General features: G+C 46.2%; 1 protein-coding gene across 11 annotated transcripts in view; it reads right to left on the reverse strand.

The window, feature by feature from the left end:
- The window catches only part of PDE1C (phosphodiesterase 1C), a 366,823-nt gene that overhangs the window by 63,406 nt on the left and 280,411 nt on the right, over positions 1–23,006 (reverse strand). For all 11 annotated transcript variants that reach the window (XM_031952784.1, XM_031952753.1, XM_031952715.1 and 8 more), the window contains 9 exons: positions 20,678–20,791; positions 18,411–18,593; positions 17,124–17,190; positions 15,742–15,858; positions 11,059–11,199; positions 10,796–10,896; positions 9,745–9,873; positions 3,891–3,992; positions 3,231–3,351 (listed from right to left, as the gene is read on the reverse strand). In XM_031952784.1, the coding sequence (XP_031808644.1) occupies positions 3,231–3,351; positions 3,891–3,992; positions 9,745–9,873; positions 10,796–10,896; positions 11,059–11,199; positions 15,742–15,858; positions 17,124–17,190; positions 18,411–18,496 (864 nt within the window). In that variant the 5' untranslated portion in view covers positions 18,497–18,593; positions 20,678–20,791. The remainder of the gene's footprint in view (positions 1–3,230; positions 3,352–3,890; positions 3,993–9,744; positions 9,874–10,795; positions 10,897–11,058; positions 11,200–15,741; positions 15,859–17,123; positions 17,191–18,410; positions 18,594–20,677; positions 20,792–23,006) is intronic.

Raw genomic sequence — 23,006 nt, forward strand, 5'->3', positions numbered from 1 at the left:
GTCTGCTCAGAACCGAGCCCCCCACTCCCACGGGACTGTTTGTTTCTTTCTGCCTTTTAAAGGCTCAGAACTACTGGGCCATTTTCCCTCAGATGCACAATCTGAAAACGGAGGCCCTCTTGGCTGTTGCCGGGCGAGGGTGGCCCTCCCTTTCATTCTCACAGCCTCTACTTATTCTCAGCCTCATTCTGTGGGATTGTTTTGAGAGTATCAGACGTCAATAAACAATCATTCAAGCCAGAAATGACGGCCTCCTCCCAAACTACGCGTTCCTCCCTTCTAGTTCCACGGCAGGAGAAAAAGGCACAAAATAAAAGCACCCATTTCTGCGTCACTTCCACTCAGATGCAGGAAAAGGGTTTGGTCCATGTGGAAGTTCAGCCCTCCGGGCACAATGGGAATTAAGTGCATCTGAGGGCTGCAGGAATGGGAGCAGGGGCTGAGCTTCCTTCAGGGGGCTGTTTATATTGTGTTTGGGTATCACGGGCACACAAAGCTTCCTCCCCTGCCTCCATTCCCCAAGCACGCTATGCTGATGGACATGACAAAATGAGCACCAGAAGAACACCACAAAGCTCCACGAGAGCCCCAGCCTTATTCCTGACTGAGTCGTTCCCCTTCTCTGGGAAAAATGGAGGCCTTGGAACACGTGGCACCTGACCTCCCATCAACTCAGGTCATTCCAAGGTTCTCAAGACTGTTCTCCACTGGGATGGTCTTATTCTAATTCTAACAGTCTGCACTAAACCTGAGAGTAGTTAAATGAACATGGGCTGTGTAGACAGGAGATCCGGACACCCCCAGCCTCTTTAATTAAGGGGGATCCCTTTGCTGTGGATGCCATTAAGCCCATCTCTATTCTGCCTGCAAACAACTATTTTGTTTTTATTTTGTATTGATCATGGGACAGGGAGGAGTAAAGGCAGTGGCCCAACCTACCCCTGAGATTCTGGCTTGGCGACCCTGAGCCTGTGACTTTTCATTCATTTTTACACCGTCTGGAGGCACTGCCGGTCACCAAGCTGACCCACTGACTGTGTGCCAGGTGCTGGGCTGAGCAATGGGCGCATGAGGAAAGGCAAAGGGCTCCAGGAGACCACCAGACAGACTGGGGATACAACAGGGGGAGGGGCAAGGGTGGTTGGGAATAGCCCCCCACCAAAGGCTGGAGACCCTGGAGGAAGTCTCAGGAGGCCGAGGGGCCAAGGGACAGAACTCCAGGCACAAGAGACGGCCATGGGGGATGGGAAGTGGAAGGTGCTATGCAAGGGACATCAAGGAAGTCATCGTCCTTGATCCCAGGACGTGTTGGGAGGACGGTGTAAGAAGACTGGAACAGGCTTTAGAGAGGGAGGCAGGTTTGAAAATCAAAGGACCGTCATTGGATTCAAGAGGTACTATGGAACCATGGGAGTCTGTTACGTGGAGGGGGACAGGTGAGGTGGCCCAACCTGCTTGGTCAGACTAAGGACTTCTCCAAGGTCCCAGACTCTCTGTGGCGGGGACTCAACCCCAGGCTTTCCAGACCTCCGAGGTAACCCACTGTATGATATGGCTCATCACCCTTTCCAGGTGAAAATGTGGTGCTGGTTTGCTTCTTGGATGCCAGCTGGAGGTTGGTTCCCCACGGTCCCCCCACGTCCAGACTGATGACTAGCCCTCGTGTCCTGGCCAATGACAGGGAAGTCACCGGCAGGGCACTCTGCAGGGGTCACACAAGAGCACAGACCCCAGGAGGCTCCGAGCTCCCTCCGGCCTAGAGCCAGAGGATACATAGCACAGCTGAGTGGACTGACAAGGAACTCCCACGCTGCCCGGGGGACATCTCAGAACCTCCTGGCTTAATTTGCCTTTTTGTTCCCTAGGTGCAGAGATATCCCTCTGTTGAGAAATCCAAGAGTAGTCAGTGACCTTGACTTTAGCATCCCTTTATCTCCATTTTCTTTGCCAAAGTGGGGGGGAGGGGGAACCAAGTGTGTTAATTGAGGCAGCTTGTCCCTGGAGGTGTTCTTAAAGTCTGGCCCTTCTAGAGTTATAAACCTTGGAAAGCTGATATTTCCTTCCCAAATCACCCCGAGGCAACAGCTTGGAACTTAGGAAATATAATTATTAAAATGAGAAGGTGAGCTCCCCTCCCAGACGTGGCGGGCCTACTTCATAAGAGCTAAATGCATTCTAGCCTAATTCCAATGCACAGCCGAGATTCAGAAATCCCTTTCAAAAGGTTCAGTGGCCCCAATAATGTTGGGCTTTTTGACTTTCCTTCTAATTTTAAATCTAAGGCTGGAAAGTGAAGTCATTTTTACTCCTAGTATATCGATCACTTATTGTGGAAAGCAGAATCTCATTTAAAAGACTGCCAATAAAAATAACGTACTGAATAATGAGTTCTAAAAAGTGGAGTCGGCTCCCGCAGCAAAATCAATTTTTTTAAAAAACAAGAATTCAATGGGATGCAGTTCTTTTTAAACTGCAGGAGATCATGGCACAGTCAACCAAAGGAAGACTCTGACCCACACTAGCGAGGACTGCGGATTAGAGTTAAAGCCAGTGGCCCTGGCATTTAGCAAATGACAAACCTGAGACCGAGCCACTGTCAGCTTAAGGTCACAGTGAGTTGGGGAGCCAGTCCTGGCTGGTCCAGAGACATGGAATAACTTGTCCTGTGACAAATGGCCCATTCTGGGGTGTGGCAGATCCGGGACTCGGCTCCGAACACAAAGTTTGGGCCAGCCCCCAGAGCCACACTGCCAAGTCCGTGAGAGTCTCATGTTTAGAATCTCTCGGAGCGGGCACGGTGCGCTCTGCTTTACTCCTCATTGGCCGTTTCACCTAAGCACTCCGGGCCTCAGTTCACTCATCTGTCAAATGTCAGCTTCCGGCTCCAAAGCCACGATTGTCATTGCAAGAGATTAAAGCAAAAACTGCTGCTAGGATGATACAATGCTTTTGAAAAGAAAAAAAAAAGTGATTTTTCCAGCAATTAGATGGTCAAGATTCAGAAACTCCAGAAGAAGGAAGGCTAAGAGGCTGTGAAATTGTTTATTTTCTCCAAAGAAATGCTCTTGGCTTGTTCTTTGCCCCAGCTCTAATCCATAACTCTAATCCTCAGTAGGTCACACATAAAGTTAAAAAAAAAAATCGGTTAAAGAAAGGGAAGTAATTTTGTCCCACTGCATGGGCCCCGACAAGGGGGGCCAGCAATATGACCTTGTAATTGTTCCAGTTACCTGTCTAAAGAATTCTTCCAGCAGGGACATGGTCCAGCGATGGTGGAGATCCCAGGCCTTGGCCGGGTGGCTGATGTCCGCCGTGTGCAACATCAAGGATAAGGCTTTCGGTTTGTCGATTCTGCAATCCCAAAGGAAGCAACTACTGAACAAGAAGCTTTCGCCATCGTTTTTAAGCATTTAAACATACATACATGACCACATCCTGCTTCAGCCAAATCGACCTAAGAATGGGATTCCTGGTGGAGCTAAAACATAGAATCCCCTGAAAAAGCAACTTCTCAGTCACCTACTTTTGCATATTCTGTGGGAGATTTGGTTTATCCAAAGGCAAAGGGGAACCAAAAGTCATTAACCTCCCATCATACACTGCTTCTGTCTTCTTGGATTTGATAAACCCTTGAAATCATGACAAGTTTTTCCCAATCCTGAATTGAAACTTCTCTTTTTAAGGAAACTCCTTCTTCTCGTAATACTTGCGAATAATCTTGACTTTTTAAAATGGCCAATTCGGGTCTCTATAATCCTAGTGCTAATTTATCTGGACAGAACTGCCTTCCCAGACACTCCAGGAAGCTCCTTCAAAGAGAGTCAGGCTTTGGAAGTTCAGTGTCAGAGCTTATCTCCTATGGGAGCTCAGGGGTAAATAAAGTGACTCACGCTTCTGGTTGTTGTAGCGCTGTTTTCATGGCCTTGATTTGTTGGAAATGACAGGACATATCTGTGGCCATCACCATCTCAATCACCAAGGTCCGGAACTCCCTGAAGTGGAGATGCCATAGAGGAAGAAGGAAAGAGGGGAAAAAGAAAAGGAGAAAATCAGATTTTTCCCCCATTCTGAACAATGCCATTTAATTATTTCTGACATGTCTAATTCCTCTGTAGCCATTCGAATGGTATCTTTGGGGAAGGAATGATCATGGTGAAAGGATGAATTATTTAGTATGGCTGCCAGAGCCAGAATGATAGAATTAGAAGACAAATAGACAAGAGGGAGATTTTTCTCAAAAATACCCTGCCCAAGAACCTGAGAAAAACATTAAAAACTTCCCATCAGCTAAATTTTACGTAATAGAAATTATCTCGTCTTTCTTTTATGGTTGCTTCTATCTCATCGTTGGTTAAGAACTCTCCCTTGGTCATAACTAACAAAAATTACCTGATTGTAATTCTATTTATATATAACTTCTATTTGCAGGGGGGATATTAAAATATGACATTTCATATTTAAATCACACATCTATTTTTGAGTTACTATAAGATATTGGTCTAAACCTAATTTCTACCAGAAAGCCCTCCAGTTTTCCCAGAATTTCTTATCACATAGAGATTTTTTTCCCCAAGTCATTTCTGTTCTCATTTTTACAGCATATTGGATTATTAAATGAATGAAATCAATAAACATCATTTATTAAAAACTTACTACGTCCCAATCATCATGTTAAGATGGAAAATAATATACTCCTTGCTCTTAATGAGCTCACATTCTAGTTGGAACAGACAACACAAAGAGAGGATGGAAGAAGCAGGTAGTCATCTCAGGACAGATGAGCTGGATGGCAACATCGGGGGGGGGGGGGGGGGGAAGAACAGACATAAGGGAGTTGGGAGAGCATAGTACCAAGGCAGGTAGACAAGCCTAGTGGTGTTCCACCTGAACAGAAGGACTGAAGTTGGTGATTCCACATCCATCTAAGTGATATAAGTTGTTACACCCACTTCCCAAAGTAGGAAGAAGATGGGGGCTCTGAGAGTTGGGGTAAAAGGGACTCTGAGATCTCTCCTAGAGCAGTAGGGAAGGGGGAGGGCTAGGGTCCAGCCAAGAGGGGAAAACGAGAAGCGATCATTGGCAAGAAGGTGGATAAGCAAGCCTGAAAAGGGCTTGGTGAATCCCTACGCCAGACACACTTATTCCCCTTGAGCATCCTATATATCCTTTTGGAACGCTGATTACTAAATCCAGAAATGAATTTAGGCAGTATTATTATTTGTATTCTATTGGCAGTACCCAACTATGAACACAGACTGCCTCTCCAATTATTTAAGCTGTCCTTTATTTCTTTAAATGTCTTTTTAATCAGATTTTTCCAAGTCTTGAATGTGCCCCATAATTCTATGCATTTAATGCAGTTATTTGGAATGACATTTCCTTTTTTATTGTTTACTCTGGATTTTATCACCACCATGTAGAATTGCTATTGATTCAAAGAGTTCGCATATGGTTACTTTGATGAAGCTAATAGTTGGATCATTTTGAATATTCTCTGAGGTTTTCTAAGTAAATTATGATATCAGGAAATTAGGATAGTTTTGTCTCTTAATCGCCTATGTCTGCATTTAAATTTTTTCTCTTATCATTATGTCTAGCATATTCACAGCTGTGAAACTTTGGAGCAAGGAAGTCATTTTTGCTCTGCCCCAATACTTCTTGGGAAAGCTTCTCATGTTGCAAATAATTGCAAATTATTATTACAAATCATACTAGCTTTTTGTTTTAGAAATAAATTTTTACCCTGAGATAATTGGATTAAGTGATTTGCCCAGAGTCACACAGCTATTAAGTGTCAAATATCTGAGGCTGGATTTGAACTCTGGTCCTGCTGACTCCAGGGTCGGGGCTCTATGCACCGCGCCACCTGGAAACTTAGAAATATACATATATACATACATGTATATACACACACAATCATTATATATACATATATATATGGAGTGTTTTCTTAAATGGCCAATCTATTACAAAGTTACACTTAGCAGATTATTTTTTGCCATAGTATTCTACTTTCTCAAAAGTTTTTTTTAATGATGTAAGCATGCAATTTGAGGTATTTGGGGTTTTAATATGATTAGTGATATTAAGTTGATCTTTAATATTAGGTAATCTTTACCACTCTGATATAAATGCATTGTGATCATAGTGGGTTTTTTAATATCTATATAGCTTTAATTTTTAAGTCGATATTCAATAATTATAGCAGTTTTTAGTGCTCTTTCCATATAGATGTTTTTCTTGCTCCACTTTCTGAAAATCATTTGTAGAATATAGATATAATTTAATTATCTTTAAAAGTTTGAAAGGATTCATGAGTAAATCCATGTGGAGGAAGTATTTCTCTCTCTCTAATTCCTTTATAGCTAAAAAATCTGAAATGTGTTATTTAAAATCTCCCTTTCTGGTTCTATTGGCTCTCTGTGTGTATGCATATATGTATATTTGGATGGCTAGCTAGAGAATCCTTTTCCTTTACATTCTCTGTTTTGTTGGCATATAGTTTTACATGGTTATTTCAGACAAATTGTTTTGTTTTTTCGCTTCTTTATTTGGCTTCCCACTCTTATTTTAATCAGGCTGGCTAAAGGCTTATTGATTTTGTTAGTCATTTCAAAGAACAGGCTTTTCATTTTGTTTATTCAATAAGCTTTTTAGGTCCCTATTGTTTCGGTTTCTCCTCTAATTTCCCAGTTGTCTTAATGTTAAGCAGACATAGTGAGTGGGTGGCTCAACAACAGAACCCACAGAAAAGCCATGGCTCAGGGTGAGTTTTGGTTGGGGACAGTGGGACTTGTGAGATAAGGCTTAGAGCCAGCCCTAAGCTCGCTGACAGCTGGAGATGTCCACATCCAAACAGCCCGACATCCTTCACCTCCCAAGCGGCAAACACAAAACAAGCCCTTTTCAGTTCGGAGCAGTTCTCCCATCAGACATTTCAGCTGGAGGCTGGAGATGGAAAGGCTTCTTGTGGGAAAAAGGAGGCGACATCTGGTAGTGGAAACACCTTGGAAGTGGACTCCAGGCAACTTGGACAGCTCACTCAGACCTCTCCGGGAGTGAAATGAATAGTTTTAACCTAGAGTCCTATGACCCAAATCATTGATTTAATCAAGACTTTCCTGTTTCCCAGATGCCTCCTGGAGATTAGCACTTTTCAGTGGCCAGGAGAGGGACAGTCATTGGTTTGGGCATTCGGCTGGTTTAGAAACTTAGCAGGTCAGGATGCCCCCCACCAGTGAAGACTGGCCCCTTCTGGGTCCCTTTTTGTTTAGAGAGTTGCCTAGGTAGGTATAAAGTGTCCGTGAAGCATTTGCTTTGAACCCTAGAGTTACACAGGAGAGTAATCAAGCAGCCCCTGCCCTCAAGGAGTCCCCGTGCTAAGTCGTGTCCACCTCTGTGTGATCCCATTCGGGGTTTTCTTGGCAGGGACACTGAATGGCTGGCCATTTCCTTCTCCAGCTTATTTTGCAGATGAGGAAACTGAGGCAGGTAGGGTGACGTGACCTGCCCAGGGTCACACAGCCAGTATTTGAGCCTCTTCCTGACCTGAGCTTGGCGCTTTATCCATTGGGGCACCCAGCTGCCTCCCTCCCATTCCATTGTTCCAGCCAAAGTACCCAGCTCCCTCCTCTGCCTTTCATCGAGGACTCAGCCCACCTCGGCTGGAGTTTTCTGCCTCCTCTGTCCCCTCCACGTGCAGCACACGAGGTGCTTCCTCCAGAAAACCCTGCTTTTCATCCCCCCCAAAGGTATGTGCAGAAGGCAGACCTGCGACTCAGGCTTCCTGATCCAGAGGCCAATTTGAGCCCCTACAACTTTACCTCTCAATAGAAAATAAATAAATAAATAATGTGCTTATAAATAAAATATTATAAATTATTGTTTATAATATGGATTAATGTTATATATTATATAATAATTAATAATATAAATAATAAATATGATACAATAAATAAAACATATATTTGTATGTAATATAAAATAAATTAAAATATTAAAAATTAAAATTTAAAATCAATTATACATTATAACATCATGTCGTATCATAAGAGTTAATTTGATGGTGGTGGGAGAGGGCTGTCAGCCTGGCCCAGGGTCACCCAGCCAGAATGTCTCAGAGGCATCAGGGACTCTCTGAGGCTGGATGCCACATGGACTCTCTCGCGGGTTAAATAAGCTCCGATACAACAAGGACGTCTTCGACATCAGTACCCCAGAAGGAAAGAGCCAAGGAGCCACGGCTCTGCTTTAAGCAGCCTCCATTCTCCTGGGAGGACATAGCTTGTAAACAGATCAATATAAAGGAGAATATCTGGGGTGAAGGGATGAAGAGTACCCATAACAACGGAGAACAAAAAGAGGTCCTGGGGAAGGGACCACCTGGGCTGGGCCCTGAAGGAATGATCCAGGGATGAGAAGAGGAGGAGTTGGAGGGGGAACTTAACTAACCCAGGGGAGCCACAATGGAAGCACCGACCAATGCGAGATACCCCGATGGACACTGGCATCCGGACAACTCTAGACAGATCTGTTTATGTGAAGAGTTCTCTCGAAGGCCTTGCCCAGAAGCATTGAATCATGGTAGGAAAAAAGGGAATCAAAACCATATCTAGTATCATAAAACCATAATTCTTTTAGCTGAACAGTAACTTCAAATGTAATCAAGGGCGGGGTACTAAGAACAAAAGAAATCCAGCTTAAATGCTTCATTTGCTAGATGTGAAGGAAGGAAGCTTCAAAGGTACTTGGGAGGAAGGGGAATTTGCAAAGACAGATGTTACCCATATGATCACAGTTTAGATATTAAACAGACAAGATAAGTAAACTGGCTCCTCGCGGCTCAGCCAGAGCCCTTACTGGACCTCACCATTCTTAAAGTGGCCTCCTAACTGATCCCCCTTCTTCTGGTTGAACAGACACATCCACCACATGGCTGCCAAAGTAATCCACCTAAAGCACCATTAGGGAAAATCTTCTGGGGCTCCCTATTGCCTCTTAAGACCAAATATAAATAACTGTTTCAAATCCTCCAAAATCTGGCTCCAACCTCCCTTTCCATACTTATTTCTCTCTTTTTTTTAATGGAAGTTTTTTATTTTCAAAAGATAATTGAGGGACAATTTTTCAACATTAACACTTGCAAAATCTTGTGTTCTGGTTTTCCCCCTTCCCTCCCTCCCCTAGGTGGCAAGCAATCCAACATATGTTAAGCATGGTAAACTATAAGTTAAATTCAATATATACAGACATTACAATGATGTCCCGTACAAGAAAAATCAGATCAAAAAGGAAAAACAATGAGAAAGAAGACAAATCCATACTTATTCCTCAGCAGAGCCTTACTGCTGGTTGCTGAGGGTCCAGAAACTACCACACTATTTGTCCGCAAATATTTCTCAGGCCCTTTTCTGAGTCATCACAATGTCCAATGACAGATCAGAAAGGTGTGATCATTCCAGAGAGCGTATTGTGATTTTATAAAGCATTTGTCTTAAGGAAACATGCACACACTCACACTTACACTGTTGCACACTCTCACACACTCACACACACTCTTGCACACTCACTCTCACCCACTCTTGCACACTTACATTCTTGCACAATCACACTCTCACACACACATAGGCACACCTAAGAGCCACACAGCCCAACAGGCCCCGGCCTCTCTCCCCAGGCCGCGGCTTCATCTGTCTCACTGTCCCCTCCCGCCATAGCGGCCCCTCGGGGACCTTTGTGTCTCACCTCCAGTCGTCCTTGGAAAGGTTGGACAGGATGTTCATTTCCTCGTCCTCCTGCAGGAGCCGGTAGGCCGCGCTGATGTGATGGTTCTCGAGGACGGATCGGTCGTTGTACAGAATGGCCGGATCTGAGCTGGAGGCCAAAAATAAATACATAATAAACCAGAATATTCCCCCCCCCCCAGTTCAGCCAATGGCAGGCCCTCTGTAAAATGAGTTGGAAAAAGCAATGGTCATGCGCTCCAGGACCTTTGGCAAGAAAGCCCCAGATGGGGACACAGAGAGTTGGACGTGGATGAAATGGCTAAACAAGAGACATCTTTAAGTCATGGGGAGGGACCTTAATGTCACTGAGCCATCTCATTCTATAGAAGGAAAACTGAGGGGAGGAGACGGTGAGGATTTGTAATTATACTCCTGCATGTCATCATGTAGACATCGTATATATATCCTAATGTAATCACACCAGCCTAGCTAGCATTCCTATAGGTGTGCCGAACTTTGCGTGTTATCTCGTTTGTTCTTCAGGACAAATCTGTCGGGTAAGTGCACTGGTTATTTCCATTTTGCAGATGAGGAAACTGAGGCAGTTTAAAGGTCCTCCTGACTCCAGGTCCGGTGCTTTATCTCCTGCACCCTCTAGACATCATAGGGTAACATAAGTGACAGAGGCAGGATTTGAATCCAGATCTCCCTGGCTACTTACCTTATACATGCATATACATATTGACATATTCATTTTAATGACTATATTTCAATAGGACCAGCTTCCTTGGCAATCCTATACATTTAATTTCACTAATTTTACTAATTCTGAAAAAGGGTCCATAGGTTTCCTTGGGCTGCCAGGGGCCCAGAACACAATTGTTAAACCTCCCTCTCCCAGCCATCCCTCGTCTTATACAAACCAGATGTGCGCACACACTCTCACACTCACTCGCACTCACACACACACTCACATTCACGCATGCACACACTCACACACACACTCTCACACTCACGCACACATACACTCTCTCTCACACACTCACCCTCCGAGCCCCTCCCCGCCTCACCGAGTCTGGATGTGGAAGTTGTTGGTGGTCCCGGTGTGCTCATAGTCATGGATGGCCGCTGAGAAGATGATGGCGAAGATCTCCAGCTCCGTCAGCCAATTCTGGGAAGGAGATTTGGAGCCATCAGGTGACCGGCAGCTCCCCCCCCCCCGGCTCCTCCCCAGCTCTCCCAGGTGGGGCTCATGAAGACCAGGCCCGGACCCTTACAGGCCCATATGCTGTGGGGTGCCCCGGGGACCAGGCCACGGCCTGCGGACACTCACCACGACCCCCGTCTTGTAGAGGAGGTAGTGAACGGTCTGGGTGACGTCCGCCGCGTGCATCAGGTTGTGATAGGGGTTCTTGTGCTTGCTGTAGCCCACCTCCAGCGCTTCCACAAACGAGACCAGGGCGGAAATGGGGATCTGGAAGAAGGGGGAGAGTCAGCAGCCATGCTGGGAGGCACCAGCATGGGTGCTGGGGGAGGCCCGGAGCTCCAGCATTGTGGCCCAGCTGTGCCCAGGGAAAGAAAGGGCAAAGGACCCAAGGACCGGACCGGGATGGAGCGGTTGCTCCGCCCTGGGCTCACCCCTGGCCCCTGAGGGTCCCTCAGCCTGGCCAGGGCCCCCTAGAGATCAGTCCTGACAGGGCCAAGACAAGGGCAGAACCAGCGGCAATGGGGGGGTCAGTTCAGGCCAGAGCCATAAGCAACACTGTGAATGGCACTGCAGAGCCTGAGAGGTTTATTCTCTTTTAATTAAAGCTTTTTATTGACAAAATAGATGCATGGGTAATTTTTCAGCATCGACCCTTGCAAATCCTTCTGTTCCAACTTTTCCCCTCCTTCCCCCCACTCCCTCCCCCAGATGGCAGGTTGTCCCATACATGTTAGATATGTTAAAGTATATGTTAAACACTATACACACACACACACACACACACACACACACACACACACACACACGTGCATACCGTTATCTTGCTGAACAAGAAAAATAGGATCAAGAAGAAAAAGAAAAACTGAGAAGGAAAACAAAATGCAAGCAACCAACAACAGAGAGAGTGAGGATGCTGTGTTGGGGTCCACCTCAGTTCCCATAGTCCTTTCTCTGGGGGCAGATGGCTCTCCATCACTGAAGAACTGGCCTGAGCCATCTCACTGTGGGAAAGAGCCACGTCCATCAGAATTGATCTTTGTATTTAGTCTTGTTCCCATGTACAAAGATCTCCTGGCCCTGCTCATTTCCCTCAGCATCAGTTCCTGTGAGTCCCTCCGGCCTCTCTGACATCCTTTTGCTAGTTGTTTCTTATAGAACAATAATATTCTGTCACATTCATAGACCATAACTTATTCAGCCATTCCCAATTATCACTACAAACAGAGCCGCCACATTTTTGCACATGTGGGTCCCTTTCCCTCCTTTAAGATCTCTTGGGATACAAGCCCACTAGTAATACTGCTGGATCAAAGAGTCTGCACAGTTTGATAACTTGTTGAGTATAGTTCCAAATTGCTCTCCAGCATGGTTGGATCCATTCACAATTCCACCAAAAATGCATCAGTTTCCCAGCTTTCCCACATCCCCTCCAACACTGGTCATTATCTTTTCCTATCATCTTTGCCAATCTGGGAGGTGTGTAGTGGGACCTCAGAGTTTTAGTCCATTTTCCTTTTCCACGTAACCGATGCGCTCGTGTACTTCGGTACTTCGCCCATCAGTGCTTCCTGGGGGACACTGCGGTGCTTATTACGCGCTGGCGCACTAACAGAATGCGGGGCCGGCTCCTGATCCGTCAGGGATGGCCACTTTTCTGTGACCGAGCTGAAGGTCAGGGTTATTACCGTGCAGACTCATACCCATGGACGCCCCATGCACGTGCACAAGCACCCACAGCCATGATTGACATCCCGCCCCCCCACCTGTCCCTTACGCTCACAGAGCTACATTGGTTGTTCTATCACTTCAGTCGTGTCCGACTCTTTCTGCCCTGTTTGGGGTTTTCTTGCCAAAGACACTGGGACGATTCTCCACTTCCAGCTTGTTTTACAGTTAAGTAAGCTGAGGCTCGGATTCACCCAGGATCGCACGACAATTCTGAGGGCAGAGGTGCACTCCCGACTTCGGGTCCACCGCAGCACCCAGCTCCTTTCACTTACAAGTGTGGTGTCCCCCAAGTCTTCAGGAGCTGAAATCCCCACTAAGACTTTGGAACCACCCTTTGTCTATGGTGTGAAACACTATCTAATGAAAAGGTATTCAATCGGACAAACTTAAGGCCCGAATTTAAAATTTCAAGTATCCACTGACCAGCCTGGGTTGGCAAAGGCACAGTGAGGTGCTGATTCATTAGCCGGGGACCGGAGCGGTTGGGGAGTGACCGCAGCAGATTCATGGGGTTACAGTCTCAGGCGGAGTCTGACCAACAGGATCAGGGCCAGAATGACATTCCCTGCCTGGCTCCCATCTAGAGGACCATGTTCAGGCATAGGATCAGAGGGTCATAAATGTGGATCTGGACAGGACTTCCCATACAAATCCAAGCCTCCCATTTTACAGGTGAGAGAACTGAGGCAGCAGGGAGGACTTTCCCAGGATCTCACATTTAATAAGCGTCTGTGGCAGCATTCGAATCCAGGCCTTCACAAGTTCATGTCTGTATCCTGTCCCTTACTTATACCCCACCCAAGCCCTGCTGGCTCACGTTGTGGGGCTCACAACTTCCCCAAGTTACACAAGGAACCCACAGACTGAGCCAGAGCGGGTCCAGGAGTGGACAGGTCAGAGGAGGAGGAAAAGAGGTTGGAAGCAGCTGGGGCCGAGAGGAAAAGCCAAGAGTGCGGGTGCAAGGTCGGCCCGCGGAAGCAGCTGTGGCCCGGGAGGAGGCAGGTGGTCAGCAGGTGGTCAGCAGCACCCCCCCCCAGTGGGACGAGCTGCCCCTCAGGAACTCGCTTCTCCTGCACGGCTATTCCCGGAGCCAAATGGGCCAAGAGAACCAGCTTAAAATGCAGTTAGGGAGGTGGCTGGACGGCCCCAAATCCGGCCTTAACCACTCAGAGCTGTGTGACCCTGGGCTCAAGGGCTTTGCCTCCAAAAAATAAGAGTGGGAGACATTAGCAAAGCCCCTAGATAACCTTAGTATGCAGTTTTCCAAGCCCGTGTAAGGCCCGCAGGGGTCCTTATGTCTGGCCCTTTTGATATCAGGGACCCAGGGCGTGAGAAAGCAGGGAGGGGAGGTGAAGGCAGTGTTGTACGAGGCCTTCCAAAACGGAATTACGGGGTCTCTGTTCTGATTCCAAGCCTCTCCAGTCCCATCAGAATTGACCAAAGAGAGACCCTCAGGGTTCATGGGATGGCACAGCCTGGGGACCACTGGCCTATGCTCTCCATCCTGGAGACATGGAACCTTGGCTCAGGGAGAGGCCATGAGGGACACATGGTCCACCTCCAGGAAGGCCAGGGCAGGGAGAGGTGGCTTCCTACTGCAGCCCATCGTCATGTCAGGGGGACTCAGGTGAGGGAAGGAGGGTAAAGTTCCCAGACTGCCCCTCCTGAAAAATCTCAGAGTGTTTTTCCTTTAATTGTTTTCCTTAAAGTTGACTGTGATCCCTCCCATGAGAAAACTTCTTGCTGCTCTTTCCAATATAACTTTTAATATGGAAGGAATAGTTAAATCTGTTCAATTTAATGAGGGGAACTTTGCTGACAACTCCCAGGTGGCAGAGGGAGATACTCCGGATGCTTCAAAGGACACTGGCCAGAGAGTCCTTCCTGTGGCCTGGACTCTGACCCCAGGGGCTAACTCAAGTCCTGATCTATGTTAGCCAGACAGACCGACGCACAGAAAGAGTGACAGAGACAGATAGAAACAGAGATGGGTGAGAGGAGAAGGAAAGAGAAGAAAGGACAGAAGAGGAGAAGAGAAAACAGGAGAAAAGGGGAGAAGGGAAAAGAGGAAGGGGAAAGGGGAGAAAAGGGGGAAATGGAAGAGAGGGAGGAAGGGGAAGGTGATGGGAGGAAAGTGAATGAAGGAGTGAGGGGGGAGACAAAGATAGCTGAGAGAGACAAAGAGGCAGAAAGACAGAAGCAGAAACAGAGATGGGGTGAGGGGAGAAGGGAAGAGAAGAAAGGAGAGAGGAGGAGAAGAGAAAACAGGAGAAAAGGGGAGAAGGGAAAAGAGGAAGGAGAAAGGGGAGAAAAGGGGGAAATGGAAGAGAGGGAGAAGAAAGGGAGAAAGGGGAAGGTGATGGGAGGAAAGTGAATAAAGGAGAGGGACAGAGAGAGACAGAGAGAAAGACAGAGGCAGAAAAGAGATAGGATGAGGGGAGAAGGGAAGAGAAGAAAGGAGAGAGGAAGAGAAGAGAAAACAGGAGAGAGGAGGAGAAGGGAAAGGAGGAAGGGGAAAGGGGAGAAAAGGGGGAAATGGAAGAAAGGGAGAAGAAAGGAAGGAAGAGAAAGGTGAGGGAGGAAAGTGAATAAAGGAGAGACAGAGACAGAAGAGACATGTATTGCTGAGGAGGTGATGCACATTTGGGGTCACATTCCCCTGGTCTTCCCCGGTGCATTACCTGGAATGCCTGCTGACAGACACCCTGGGGCTCTGGGCCTGGCAGACAGGGGGTTAATGGCCTGTTTCCAGCCCTCAGACTTCCGCAAGAGCACGGCCACAAGGGATTCCACTTTTCAAAGCCCCAAAGCAGCGCCTGTCCCGCTCTCCCAGTCAGGACATTGGGGCAGATCAGAAGAGTTGGCACAAATTGTGGCTGACTGGACAACAGTGATTCTTCCTGAAGAGGGAATGCGCTGCAGACCCCTGGGCTGCCAGCCTGCGAGACCAGATCACGAGAAGGGCCAGGCCACGAGAAGGGCCAGGCCACGAGAAGGGCCAGGCCCTGAGGTCCAATGAGAATTGCCTGTGGCTGAAGGCCAAGGAGGAAGAGGGATGGAGCTCAGGGCTTGGTGGCTCACCTTGAAGCGGCTGATCAGGTCATAGCGCGTGAGTAATTCATAGAAAATGAATTTCAAGGCGTGATCTCCACTGGCGTCATTCAGGGTGAAAACATCGAAGGACCATTTGTCCACATCCTACAGGGGGAGAAAGGAGATGGGGAGACCGCTCGTGGCATCTGCAGCCCGTCTGTCTGCTGGAGCCCCCGCCCTGACTGCGACTCCTGCCCCCACAAATGCTCCTCGGGACCCCATGACTGATTTTCCAACCCCCCTTGGTTGCTCTCAGCTTGTGGCCCCTGGGCAGAGAATCACAGATCCGTCCTGTCCTGGGCACTGGGCTGATGGCACTTGGAAATGAGTCCTTGTCTCCTTGTTACAGATGGGGAAACTGAGGATCAGAAAGATGAGGGGTGCTACACACTAAGAAGAAGCAGGGGCCGGTCCTGAATCCAAGACCCTCCGGCTCTGCCATGAGGCTGCCCAGGAAGAGCCTTTGGCGGCACTGCCATTATTACCAGTACTTCCCCCATGCTCCCTGGCTCGGGGAAGAACTTTAGCTCGGGAGCAGGAGGACCGAGCTTTGAAATCTGGCCTCTGATACTAAGTGGACCTTGATTTCCTGGTCTGTAAAAGAAGAGAGGGGCTGGGCAGCCTTCAAAATGTCTTCCAAGTCTAAATCTGTGCTCCTAGATACTACAAGTGTGGGAACCCTGACTTAGTTATCTTTGTAACCCCAAGCCAGTGTCTTAAACGTGAGCACATAATAATAATAATAATAATAAATGTTTTTGAATGAAGAAAATGTATCAAAAAAGCTGGCTATTCACTTAGCCATCTCTCCTAGCAACCAAGCCTTCCTTGGACCGCAGGCCCTTGGGCAGATGGTGTGGTGAAGTCTATGAGTCTTTCTCTACAGACATTTTAAATGCATAAAATAAAACACCAAGGAATACAAGGAAATCCAATCATGCTAAAGTACAGTCATTAAACTACTTTTAAAAAATAAATTTGAGGATTCTGGGTTAAGAGCCCCTGACCTAAGCATTTAGGGCCCGTGTTTTTAATTTTATCTATGTAAAAAATCGCCAGTTTAGAAACTCCCTCTTACAATCCCCAGAACAGACCGAACTTTGAAGGTAAAGGACTAGAAAGTAGTACTAGCCCACTCCAGTATGTCCCAATTGGCCCCCGGGAAATGAGAGAGGAGGGGAACTGGGAAACCCTGGAGAGATGAAAGCAAGCGGGTGGCTGGGTGATGAGATTCAGTGATGAGATAGAAAAAAGTAGAAAGGAGAGAATTAGAAAAGCAAGAAAGACTTGTGGGAAGAAACGTCTCACAGCAAGCAGGGGCATCATTGACAGACTCATCAGGCACTCAGTGAGCTGTCCCTTGAAATTACCTTCAGCGCTTCAATCACAGCCGGGGGGTAGATCAGTCCAACCATGTTTGATGTCCGTCTGTACATTCTAGCGGTCGGGAAAAAATAAAACAAAAAGCAACATCACAAAGTGGGGAAACAGAGCCAGGTCCCTGAAAGATGACAGACTGGAGGCACTGATGACTTTCTGGAAATTGCTTTATAGCCTCAGGAGCCCAGGGGACTGCTCCATCTCTTTCACTGCCATTGTCACATGCACCCAGCTGGCCCACATTCTAAGATCAGGGGAAATTAGAGCAGCCTCAAACACCTGGATCACGAAGCGGAAAAACAAAATCCATCTGCATTTTCTCTGATGGGAATTAAAACGTTTAACAGCCTCTCTTGCCAGATGCCAGAGGGGCACCTAGCAGTTTTGATGCTGAGGGCAATCTGTAGAAAACATGTCCTCAAGTCAACTTTTTAATAAAAATTTAGTCAAGGTGGAGGGAAGAGATGTCAGAGTATCCCTTGTGACAGGAGACAGAGACCCCAGGGGGTCATGAACAGCCTGAGCGGTGGAGACAAATGGGAAGAAAGCCTTCTGCCCCATAGCTGACTGTTTCAACCCATGACTCTTACTAAGTCCCATTCATGTGTATGATGGCAAGGACCCTAAGTTCTTTAAGTAGAGTGGAAGGAAAAGCCTTATTTGTTCCTCCTTAGTTTTACAGCTCTGCGAGACCCTAAATGTGACAGATAACGGGCCTCTCAAAGTGGGAAGCTAGAGTGGAAGAGCAACTGGGAAATTAATGTTTCTCCAGAACCCTCCAAAAAAGTGAAAATGTCCCCGTTCAGTGAGCCAAGGCTTCAGCGAAGGTGATATTTCAAAGTAGAAAGTACGTGGTTCAGCAAGGAATAGGGACAGGGGAAAGATTTTTTCATTGTGAAAGGCTCAAATTTAGGGGAAAGACTCCTTGTACCCATGGAGGCTCGCCTAGACACCATTCTGTCTGAATCAGGGCTTCTCAGGCCCTCTCGTCTTGATCTCCTCCCAAGTTTTCACATCCCCATATGCCCAAATCCTTTAAGAGGTAACAGACTGAAGGGTCCCATGTTTCCTTCTGTTAATGAGCCAGTCTCCTCTTGGCCAAACGGACCCAAGTTGAGATGGACACAAGTGGGCACGGGCAGTCCTTGGGGTAAGATGGCCTCTCCAAGGGTGGGGAGCTTTCCTTTTTCTGCTTGACAATTAAGAATAAAGCCTCCCTTTGCCATTCAGAGGCGTCCAAGGGACGGCCCCTCAGAAGCCCTGTGTGCACGAGTTACCTTTCCACAAAGATGCCGGCCTGCACAGCGTGGACGATGCTTTTGAACCGGGGCTTCTCCTCGCTCCGTCTCAGCATCATCCCCATCTGCCTGGTGAAGGTGGAGGCCAGCCAGTCCCGGACCTCGGAGGGCACAGCATCGGACTGGATGTCACTGAGCTCATCTTCCGTATCCAGGAGCCGCCTGGAGGGGAAAAGGAACTAGCACTGAGCTGCGGCCTCAGGTCTAGAAAGGGAAGTGTTCCCACCCCACCCCCGCCCGCCCACTCTACAGGTAGGAAAACGGAGTCCCGAAAGGTCAGAGGCTTAGAGGGCCTCCAAGGTCATCGAGACCTACGTGCTCCTTTCACAGATGAAGACATTGCGACCCAGAAAGGTGAAGTGTCATATCATTTTACACATGGGGAAACTGAGGCCCAGGGAGCTCAAGCGGCCAGTCCCAAGTCATGAAGGAAGTAATCATCAGCTCAGGATTGGAATCCAGATCACTGCACTCCAGAGCCAGGGCTCTGTCCCCTACCTATATTTTGTATGTGCTTATCTGGGTATGTCCTACGGCATGCCGAGGGCAGGTGCCAGCCTATGTTTGCCTTCCCAGGACTACATCCCCCAGTCCTCCAGGCTGAGGAGGTGCAACGGGACAGGATGCTCCCGTTTCAGAGGAGGGAGTGCCCTCACCTGGGGTTTCCCCAGGGCAATGAGACCAAGGCCCATTTTGTATCCTCTCACGATCAGACATATCCCTGAGTCCAAATCCTCATCCAACATCCCACTCGAGAAAACTGAGGCCCAGGAGTCTAGTGTCTGAGGTAGAAATGGAAGGCGAGCTTCCCAGCCGAGCACTGTGTGCTCCCTAATCCCGGCCACAGCATTTACTAAATCCCTAGGCAACGGAACTGAACTGGAGGCAGCCACGACACCAGGTTCAGCTGGAGTCACCCCTGAAAGGAAGGCATAAATTACCCCTCGGGCTTTAAGGAAAAGCAAAATTCTTTCTGCCCGGCATCTGGCAGCGAGGTGAACCTCACTAGTCCGGACAAAATGGGGAGGGATGGCAGAATCGGACCAGTCTGGCCCGGCCCATCTGAAAAGAAACCCAATTTTCTTGCTCTAAATCACATGCATTTGGGCCAGAATGGCTCCCATTAGAATGCTTTACATTTAGTGTAGAAATGCAGAGCATCAGGCCTACAAAGGCCAGTCTTCAATAATGTCAATAAATGTTATTCTTTCTAAAGACATCCAGAGCTGATCAGAGCCCTTAATATGAAAACTGTCCTAACAGCACAGATGTAAGGAAGTCTCAAGTTTATAGACTTAGAGGCAAGTTCAGCCCCTTATTTTTATAGATGAAATAATTGAGGATAAATGACTTGCTTAAATCACACGGTAATTACACCGTTTCTAAGGAAATAGAGACTCCTCGAGGGCCGGGAAGCAGCTCTTTCTACCCACTGGGCAAACACGCCCCTGGCTCGTCTTGTTCCATGCCCAGTGTTCTCAGTGTCCGCTCTGCTCAGAAACAGTGCAAAAGGAAGAGCTTCACCTTTCTGAATGAGCAACATGTCTACATTAAAGAATGAAGTCTATTGTGATAGAAAGTCCCATCCATCTACATCCAGAGACAGAATGTGGATCAAAGCACAGGATTTTCACCTTTTTTGTTGTTGCTGTTGTTGTTTGTCTGCTTGTTTTTTTTTCTTTTCTTTCACAAGTTTTTTTTTCCCTTTTGATCTGATTTTTCTTGCGCAGCATGATGAATATGGAAATATGTTTAGAAGAATTGCACATGTTTAACCTACATCAGATTGCTTGCTGTCTTGGGGAGGGGGAAGAGAGGGAGAAAATTGTGGAACACAAGGTTTTGTAAAAGGTAAATGTCGAAAACTATCTTTGTACGAATTTGGAAAAATAAAATACTATTTAAAATTTTTCAAAAGAAAGAATGAAATCTAGTAGAGGTGAAATTGCTTCCCAGGGCTAACTGAAATAAACTGGATTAACAGTCCCCAAACTTTATATGATTCATTCAAGAGTCTTAAAAGTTTGTAGGGCATGTCACCAACATGGTCTCATTTGAGGCTTCCAACAGCCCTGTTAAGCAAGGCATAGAGCTATTATTATTGCCATTTTACAAACAAGGAAACTGGGGTTGAGAGAGTAACAGGCCCTGCTCCTGGTCAGATAACCCAGGTCTTCCAGACCCCAGGCCCAATATAAAGACTCCCATCACCCCAGAGTGAGCCCCGGGACAGGTCAGCATCTTACCTTGTTTCATCGATGTATACAGATTCAAGAACCGATGCTGCATGTTCCAAGTTCTTCTTGAGGTCGACGACAGAAGCCTCTCCTCTTTCTAGCTGTTTTACCAAAGAGCGCAACCTGAGGAGAAAAAAGTAGAGACACAGTTGGTACAGAAACCGCCGGCATTCGGCACGAACTCAGATTAGTTCTTAAAAATTAGCCATTCGTTTGGTCACTGTTGGAACAGACTGAAAAAAAGAAGAGTTCTTACTGATGATCCAGCGGCATGGAGAACATGGACATTCTTATCTTTATCTTACAGACAAAGCAATGGAAGCTCGGAGGATTTCTGCGACTTGTACCAAGTCACAAAACTAAAGCAGTATTTCAGATTAAAACACAACTTGCCTGGATGCCAAGGCCTCGTCTCTTTACTGGTTCTACTTCTCGAGATTCATCTTAACTACATCACAGAATCCTAGAATCTGAGAGCTGGAAGGGAGAACCCCTTCTACAGCCGGACTACCAGCTCCTTATTTTTCGTGGCCCAAGGTATCCCTGGAGAAACCTCTCAGAATTCATCCCAAGACACTACTAGCTCTTTTAGCTGCCAAATTATCCTGCTGACTTTGTGGGCCATTAAAACCATCAGACCTTTATCAAATAGCTAGAGAAAGGTAGAATTATCAACATTTATTGAGTAGTCACTCTGTGTAAGAACTTCTATTTCCTACCAATAACTCACTTTTATATAGCTTTAAGGATGTTCAGAACTTTCTTTACTGAAACCTACAAAATATTCACTGGAAGAAGGGTGATCGTCATATTTAAATGGCTTGCCCAGCATGACATAGAGCACCTGAGGCAGTATTTGACTTCAATCCCATCCTGATTCCAAATCTAGCACTGTCCATTTTACTAAGTTGTCTTTCTGAGAAAATAAAAAACACCTTCAGAGCATCTGACCTCAAGGAGCTTCTGACTTGGAAGAAAGACAAGGCAATAAAGAACAATAAGCAGCAGCAAATACTGACAAACAGGATGAATAGATGTATTAAAACTTACTTCCCCTATTGAACCATGAATCAAAGCCCCCACTAATTTTTATTTTTTTCTAACAGAATAGGCCCATCTTCCTTTTAACATCATTTTCTAGTAAGTATCCATGAAGCCAAAAATGAAAAAAGTAGCAAGTCAGTAGCCTGTGAGCTGGACCAACTATTTCTATCTACCTTAAATCAAACAAGCAAACAGCATAATCTGTCCTGCAAGGCCTCTGAAGATCTAATCTTCTTAAAAACTTGATAAATGGAATTGTTCTCAGGATTTCTAACCATGCTTGCAGAAGGAAGAAGACGGAGAAGGAGAAAGAGGAGAAGAAATATTCTGCTTAAAATTAAGGGCAAGTTGTACTGGAGAAAGGAGAGAAGAAAATCTAATCAAAATGGTGGAAGATATGTGTAAAGCAAAATGGAGACCCCAATAAGGTGAATGAATACTAAAGGACAAAATAAAAGTGAGGAGAAATTTGCTGAAGGAAAGTGACAATTAGAGTTCCAGACAGAGAATGGATACGCTGCAACTGTCCCATTAGAACCTCAATAAGAGACATAAAAGATCTTGCATCTGTAAAAGTGGAAACAAATATTTATATGGAAATATATAAGAAAAAATTAGCTTAGAAAGGGAACAGGCCATCTTAATAAATCAGTGTACTATGTAAAGAACAGAATCCACAAAAAAAATGCTGGAGAATATTTAGTAGAGAAATTTTTTAGTTTGCGAATGAAACTGGATATCAGATTTCTACATATCGAAGCTACAGAGATGGTGAATTGACCTTGACAAAACAATCAGAAAATTATTAGCCTTCTGGCAAATTATGAAGAAACAAAGTCCGATGCTATGTCAAAATCATATAGCCAAACTCTTCAGAAGTATTGAAAATATGAGAGGAAAGATGATGGTAGTGGGGGTGGTGATGTGTGCGCAGATGTGTGTATATAATGTGATTATATATATATATATATATATATGCATATGTATAATGTATGTATGTATATAGATACAGATTCAGAGAGAAATAAAGAGAAAGAGAGAGAAAAGAAAGAGAGAAAAAGAGAGAGAAGAGAAAGAGGGAGAGAGAGACAGAAATGGATAGAGACAGAGAGAGAGAGAGAGAAAGAGAGAGAGACAGAGACAGAGACAGAGAGAGAGCAAGAGAGAGAGCGAGAGAGAGAGCGAGAGAGAGAGACTATCCATAGGATACCACCAAAGGAGAACACTAAATCCTCTGAGACACTCAGAAATATATTCACTATGTCCCAGAGTTTGTCTAAGAAAGTAACTACTA

Source organism: Sarcophilus harrisii, chromosome 1, assembly GCF_902635505.1.
Source record: "Sarcophilus harrisii chromosome 1, mSarHar1.11, whole genome shotgun sequence".
Lineage (NCBI taxonomy): Eukaryota > Metazoa > Chordata > Mammalia > Dasyuromorphia > Dasyuridae > Sarcophilus > Sarcophilus harrisii.